Raw genomic sequence first — 8,130 nt, forward strand, 5'->3', positions numbered from 1 at the left:
CTTATCGTAATGCAAGATTATTCTTATTTTGACTAAAAGCAAAAATAAAAAAGGATTTCCAATCAGACGGACCTTTTCCCCCGATTCCGATCTTTTGAAAATCACCCGATCGGCCCCGATTTCCGATCACATAATCGGATCGGTCCAACCCTATCATGAACCAAGCGGACCTGTGAGTGTGCAAATGGAACCAAATGGACCCTTATGGATCCATTTGGTTTCATTTGTACAAATGAACACTGGTGACCCAGCAATATTAAAAATCGTATATCAAATGGGGGGTTCTGTGTCCTATATATGCACTGGTACATGTAAGCACAGTATAAGCCCAGACACGTCTGTCTGGTGGTCTGGTTGATGTAGCATGAACACGAGCGTTTCATGTCACTGTATATGTACGCATGATATACACGTGCGCGCATATACAACACTCCTCATCTGTGGTGAGATGTGTCTGACAAGGCACTGACACCCAGACACACGCCACTCCGCTCCATGACGGCGGGACTCCGCCAGGGACGTGCGTGAATACCACAGCTGCCAATGGAGCATCACACGCATCACTGACGCGTTTGATGCTCCAATGGACGGCATGTGACAAGAATGCAAATCACTTAGCCCGGAGGTAAATATGCTCCATTACCACCAGCATCACACAGCACATGTAACTGTACTGTAACACACACACACACACACACACACACACACACACACACACACACACACATAGTGCTTACAGTGTGCATGCGTGTGTGTGTGTGTGTGTGTGTGTGTGTGTGTGTGTGTGTGTGTGTGTGTGTGTGTGTGTGTGTGTGTGTGTGTGTGTGTGTGTGTGTGTGTGTGTGTGTGTGTGTGTGTGTGTGTGTGTGTGTGTGTGCGTGCGTGCGTGCGTGCGTGCGCATAACTTGCGCCATTAATACAATTATGTGGGAGTTTTAAACCGATGTGTGTGGATGTTTTAACCTTTTTTTGGTGTGTTTTGCAATTTGCATAGCCTGTGTCACTGTCATCAAGAGAACCTCATGAGCACTGTCCTTGGTAACTCCTACCTGTTGTCAGTGGGTATACCATGACGTCAGTACTCATTATCAGAGTACTTAGCGTGGATGATGGCAGGCAGACACACCGACTTAATTGGGAGAGTTCAAAGATCTCTAAAGTGGTCTTTTTTTTTTACCAGTGAGCTAATATAGCCCGATGCCTGCTTGCTTGTTCTGGGGAGAAATTGAATTGAAAACCTTCCTGTTTCTTTCAAACCAGAAACAGGATCGTGTCAAAGGTTGTGTCCAACGTAGACACAGGATCTGCTCAGCGAGGACGGATGTGGGTCTTCATCTGCTCAGGGAGGAAAGATGTGGGTCTTCATCTGCTCAGCGAGGAAGGGTGTGGGTCTTCATCTGCTCAGCGAGGAAGGATGTGGGTCTTCATCTGCTTAGGGAGGAAGGATGTGGGTCTTCATCTGCTCAGCGAGGAATGGTGTGGGTCTTCATCTGCTCAGCGAGGAAGGATGTGGGTCTTCATCTGCTCAGGGAGGAAGGATGTGGGTCTTCATCTGCTCAGCGAGGAAGGGTGTGGGTCTTCATCTGCTTAGGGAGGAAGGATGTGGGTCTTCATCTGCTTAGGGAGGAAGGATGTGGGTCTTCATCTGCTCAGGGAGGAAGGATGTGGGTCTTCATCTGCTTAGGGAGGAAGGATGTGGGTCTTCATCTGCTCAGGGAGGAAGGGTGTGGGTCTTCATCTGCTTAGGGAGGAAGGGTGTGGGTCTTCATCTGCTTAGGGAGGAAGGGTGTGGGTCTTCATCTCCTCAGGGAGGAAGGATGTGGGTCTTCATCTCCTCAGGGAGGAAGGATGTGGGTCTTCATCTGCTCAGGGAGGAAGGATGTGGGTCTTCATCTGCTCAGGGAGGAAGGATGTGGGTCTTCATCTGCTCAGGGAGGAAGGATGTGGGTCTTCATCTGCTCAGGGAGGAAGGATGTGGGTCTTCATCTCCTCAGGGAGGAAGGATGTGGGTCTTCATCTCCTCAGGGAGGAAGGATGTGGGTCTTCATCTGCTCAGCGAGGAAGGATGTGGGCCTTCATCTGCTCAGCGAGGACGGATGTGGGTCTTCATCTTCTCAGGGAGGAAGGATGTGGGTCTTCATCTGCTCAGGGAGGAAGGATGTGGGTCTTCATCTGCTCAGGGAGGACGGATGTGGGTCTTCATCTGCTCAGGGAGGAAGGGTGTGGGTTTTCTTTTGGGGCTAATACATGTGCCTCTCTGTGTTGTTGCTGTTGTTGACCTGTCACTTAATTAGCATTGCTAATTAGTTCTCCACATGTCCCATCTGTGACAGGTCCTGTCAGTGGGCTGTATTGATGAATCCAGTGTCCCCTCGTTTGTCTCCTCGTTAGCTCCTGTCTGATCTGGACAAGATTCCACCGTCGCCTTGTCCTCTTTGTCATTGTCTCGTTGTCTGTCTGTCTGTCAGCTCGTCTGCTCGTCTCTCAGGGCCACGGCACCAGGGAGCATGACGCAAGGAGCCGTTAAATGCCGCCATCGACGGTAAACAGCTGCGGTAAACAAATCATGATGTCCATTTCTCTGTTGTCTCGTTTGTCCCTTCCCTCATCAGCACCCAGGGTGTCGTGCCCTTGAGCTGTGACAAAGGCCCGCTATCGATTGGACACGAGCCGAGTGTGTACCGAGATATTAAAGAGTCTTACACACCTCAGTGACTGGCAGACAGGGCGCTGACGGGATGCAGTTCCCTCTTCTCACATAAACAACTCCCGTGACCTCTCTAGATCAGATTATGATCAGTGATTGTTTATGCTGTTTTGACATGGTGTGAAGGCAGAGGTTCAGCATAACATCTGTAAGGTCTTACACTCAGAGCTGGAAAGTAATGTAAGCACATTACTCTCAAGTACAATTTTGAGGTACTTTTACTTTACTTGAGTATTTACATTTTCTTTTTTGCTTTTTCTGCCTTTATTGAAAGTAGACTGACAGGAAATGGGGAGAGAGATTGGCCACCGGGATCGGGAGTAGAACCCGCGGCACGCCGTCAGGATGGCTCATCAGCCTAGGTGCTCAGACAGTTGAGCTAACCGTCCGGGCCAGAGTATTTACAGTACATGCCAAATGTTTCACTCAACAATTATTTGAAAAGTAACTTTTTGATTAGACAATTATTCCAAAACATATATTAACCACTTGGCCCTATTTTATACTTTGGCTATTCAAAAATAGTGGATCTACAACCTTAGAATCAGATTCAGAATCATCTTTATTGTCACATTACATGTTTACAAAAGTAAACCCCTCAGAGCGCAGGTCTCCGTCCGGTCAAGTAGGTTAATGTGGGCGAGCAATATCGGACAGATCCATCTTGATCAGGTGACTAGTATAGAGATAAATGTGTACCAATTTGTGTGATGTTTGGACAAAATCTGTAGGAGTAATATCAAAACAATTGTTTTGCAAAAAATAACCTCCTAGTGAAGCTCTAGCTCTGGCATCCAGGGCGTGTGCATGCACAGTGTCACTGCGATTGGCCCAACGGTGCCGAAGATAAGACAAGGATGGATGGATGAACAAGGTGCAACACATAGTCTCGCCACTCCTTTTGAATTTTCACTAATGTAAAATGTCCAATACAGGACTTTTACTTGTAACAGAATATTTCTACATTCCAGTATTGCTACTTTATACGTAAAAAAACATCGAGTTGACTACTGTGGAAAAGGAATTGAACAGACGGCGTTACATCAAGCTTAGGTTGGTTTATTACTGAGAAATGTATGCAGATTGCAGCAGCAGATTTAGTTTTCCTGGATCTCTCCTCCTCCTTCCCACTACGGTCAAACCAAGCCACAGCCCTCTGACTGTTACCTGGCTCGCCTGCACCTCACTTCCTGCTGCAGTGGCAACAGATCCACGTTCCAGCCCCACTTATTGCTCCTGGAAGTGGGCCAGAAGCAGCTGAACAGGGCATCCTCTGTTTCCCCCACTGTTCGACCCACTGATGAAGTTCTCCTTCAGAAGCTGCCCGTCTATCATGAAACTCCTGTAATAGACACTGAGTCGTGACAAGCCAAGCTGAGAGGCCATCTGCGCGCGCTGGGTTCCGGGAGCTATTTCTGTCGCTGAGCGCGGCTGGTCAGAGAGTTCAGGGCTGGCACCAGCCTCTGTTGATCACACAGAAGGGAGGGAAACACAGAAAACTTTCTGGAGGTCACAGTGAAGATGTCAAGGGTACATGCAAAAGAGAGCGAACGCGTGTTTGTGTGTGTGTTCGTCATGTTGAAAACACATTATGAGTATGTTTTTGTCAATTTAGTTGTGAACTAGGTGTTTATACATCAAAGTACTGTAAAGATAACCTACAGAACCACTTGACTTGGAAAGAAATGTGCCAGATTGAGAGGTTGCTCCACTAATACACGCATGTGTAGAGTACGCATGCATGCTCCCTTTCTCTCTCTCTCTCTCTCTCTCTCTCTCTCTCTCTCTCTCTCTCTCTCTCTCTCTTTCTCTCAGACCGAGAGACAGGCAGATAGACAGACAGATTGGTTTACTCGCACGCATGCACGCACACACGTCACGCACGTGCACGCACGCACACACACACACACACACACACACACACACACACACACACACACGCGCGCGCACACACGTGCACATGCGCACACGCGACTGTTCTGGTCTGATCCAGGAGTTGTAGACAGACAGCCAGATGGGGTGTAAACACAGATTCTGGAGTCACGCAGAGAGAGTTGCCATCGGCCTGCTGAGTGAAGAATGAAGACCCACAGAGACACTCCAGCACACAAACACAAACTCACTCTCACAGGCCAAGGTGACAGACTGGTCACGGTGAGGCTCACTTTTACAGGCAACACCCATGTGCATGTGTGCTAGGGTTCATCAGTGAAATGTGTTGTGCAAGCCATAATAAGAAACAGAGGGCAGGTCGACACCCAGACAGCCCAGGATGGATGGTTTATAAGTTAACAGCTTCGGACAATAGCTTTTCACCTATAAAGCAACCAAGATATATGTGGCACCGGTCAATTTCCTTGACCATCAGAACAAATTGGAAAAATAAAAATAAAAACCTGACTGAATCACTGCCTCATTTTTCCCCCTGTTTCTCTGTAGGCCAGTTGTTTCAATCACAGGGGTGTGACAGACAGACAGGCCGGCAGGGCTACAGGCTATATCTGAGCATCAACAAGGTAATGACAGGGAAAGGTGACAGATTATGTCTCTGTGTTGTTCCATCATTGGATACAGCCTAGTGAAGAATGGAGGTAGCTGTTCTGAACATCAATGCACAGCGACAGGAAAATGGCAATGTCTTTTAATGATTGAATACAGATGGGTGGGTGGGTGGGTGGCTTGACAGATGGACAGGTGGATGGGGGTAATACGGATGGATGGACGCATGAATAGGTGAGTGGATGGATAGATATGAGATGATTGAATTCATAGATAGATGTATCATGAATACAATAAGGGTTTTCGGGTTGGATGGATGGATAATGTGCAAATGGAGGAAACAATGGATTGGAGATGGATAGGTGTTTTGTCACTTTGGCTTGAGTAAAAATGAATTCCAGTACTACCCAGTTACAGTACATGGTCTGCATGTATTTGTATTTGCTAAATCCTCAATAGTGATTGGGGCCATTGTTGGTATTCTGCAGTTCTCCCCTTCATCATTACCTGAACCAGATTGTCATCATTACTTGCCCCGTTGGCCTAATGATCACAAGCATAGCAACAGCACTCACAGAGGCCCAACTGTTTTATACAAGTGAAGTTATTGATATTGTCTCTAATGTGGTGAGTGGGGATTGGGAGGGTGATGTGTGCGACCATGCATTCACCTGTGAATTTTAATAAGGTCTCAGCAGTAAGTAATTGCTACTGTGTGATTCATGCCAGCTTCATGCATTTGGCTGACTGGACTGAAATGCAGTTGATTTAGCTTCACTTAGTGCACAACACAGAGTGTTGTCCCCCCAGGATTTACACTGCACATTTCTCCACCCGCTACTATATGCTTATTTACTGCAACCGACTAGATGTGCAGGAAAGAAACTATGTGGCCTTTTTGAATCAGGTTGATTCATATCCAGTATCAAAGATTTAATGTTGTGAACAAATGCATCTGAATATGTCATGCAAATCTAAATCACACAAATCAAAAATATTTGTATGTCTTCTATGTACCATTCCTTCCCCTCAGACTTCAATTTTTTTCTTTCTTTTGGTAATGTTTTTGAATTACGGTCGCGACAGGAGACATTGTTGTGGTATAGGTAAGGTAAGCAAACCTGAAATGATCAGACTTAACGCCCTGCCTTCTCAGACATGAAACTGGGCAGGAATGTGGCCAGAACCTTCCTAGATTACTACAAACTCAACAATCTCATCAAGGACAACAGACCAGTTCATATTCAAAGGTAATCATTAGAAAAAAAAAGAAATCCACATACCGTAAACACAGAGATAATATTATTATAGATAATATGTTCTATAATGGACTTGTACAGTATGTGTCTGTAATTGACATGTACATGATGCAATTTGTATGCAATGTCTTGTATTGCTATTTGCTGAATTACACTGTATGAAAGCGTATTCCTGCCATGTCAGATAAGAAAGAAATCAATTTTAACGAGATACGTGATACCATATCACGTTATAAATTATATTGATATTATCACGTACGTATCTCGTATACGTGATATATACATTTTATTCCCTGACATTGCAGCAATACGCATCTGTAATGCTCAATGAACAAAATTGTGTGTGCTGTGTGTGTGTGTGTGTGTGTGTGTGTGTGTGTGTGTGCGTGCGTGCGTGCGTGCGTGCGTGCGTGCGTGCGTGCGTGTGTGTGTCTGTTATGTACGTGCACGCGTGTGCATGCGTGCGTCACCAGTCCTGAAGTGTTTTCCCATGCAGGTAATAGTAACGGGAAGGGCAACAGGGGTGACAGAGAGAAAGCCAACAGTGAGAAGGAGAGGAAGAGTGCAGGTGTCCGACAGTAGACACCAACAAACAGACAAAGCCTGGACATTTATTAAATGCAGAGCACCAGAACGGACGCATCCTTCAGTCGTCACCTTCAGAAGCAAGCGCTATACCACTTCTTGGCTATAAAGACAGTTTTCATACATTTCTTCCATGTCGTATGAGCCGGAATGTGTTAACTTGTATGGCTCACAACACTCTGTCACAAGAGCAAGTTGGTCCAGTGTTACGTGTATATCGTGGTACAATTGTACAAAAGTGGAATATTACGGGCAGGCATACTACTCAAAAATCATCTAAGCTTTAGAGGATAGATAGATAGATAGATAGATAGATAGATAGATAGATAGATAGATAGATAGATAGATAGATAGATAGATAGTATACAAATGTATACTCTGATACAATCTTCCTTCCTGCCTGATGCAGAAGAAGGACTGTTCCAGTGTTCAATTAAGGCCTTCATTTTGCAGCTGCTCTTGCTTTCACTAAAATGTGCTTTTACGTAAGGCTGCACAGCATTTGTTTTTCTCTATGCATGAGTAAATATTTCTGACTAGTTTTATGATTCTTTTAGTACATACTTTGACATTGGACATCATTATGTTGTAGCCACTAGGACCCACATCACCCTCTCTTAAAGCAATACAGAATCTTGAAGAACACATAAAGTAGGCCAGTGGTTCTCAAAGTGGGATCCGTCCAGGGACCGTCCAGGGGTCCGAAGGGTTGATAGTGAGGGACAAGATGGTCGTACGGTTCTGTAACTCTGAGACTACACAAATGGAACCAAATGGAGTTACGGTTCCATACACTCACAGAGTTAAGGGGTCCATGGCCTAATTCATCTTGGATTGAAAAGTTTTTAGGAACCACTGAAGTAGACAATACCACATTAACTTGTAGTTTACATGGCAAAGCATTTTATTTATTAAAAATAACGTGGCGGAGTGAATGTGTGAATGATGTGATTAAGAATGGTTCTGGATTTTCTGGAACACTTTTGTATTATCTGGAATGAAATAAACAGATGAATGTGAAAGCTGTGAAAGCTAATTTGAATTTCCAGTGCTCTTCTTTATGTGTGCAAGAAGTGGAAA

The 8,130-nt window shown here is 45.3% G+C and overlaps 1 protein-coding gene across 1 annotated transcript in view; it reads left to right on the plus strand.

Moving 5' to 3' along the window:
* The window catches only part of agbl4 (AGBL carboxypeptidase 4), a 448,634-nt gene extending 441,407 nt beyond the window's left edge, over nucleotides 1-7,227 (plus strand). Inside the window, exons 12-13 of the mRNA XM_079505215.1 lie at nucleotides 6,363-6,456; nucleotides 6,939-7,227. Coding sequence (XP_079361341.1) covers nucleotides 6,363-6,456; nucleotides 6,939-7,047 — 203 coding nt within the window. The 3' untranslated portion in view covers nucleotides 7,048-7,227. The remainder of the gene's footprint in view (nucleotides 1-6,362; nucleotides 6,457-6,938) is intronic.
* Nucleotides 7,228-8,130: the final 903 nt, after the last annotated feature.

Source organism: Electrona antarctica (assembly GCF_951216825.1).
Source record: "Electrona antarctica genome assembly, chromosome: 7".
Classification (NCBI taxonomy): domain Eukaryota; kingdom Metazoa; phylum Chordata; class Actinopteri; order Myctophiformes; family Myctophidae; genus Electrona; species Electrona antarctica.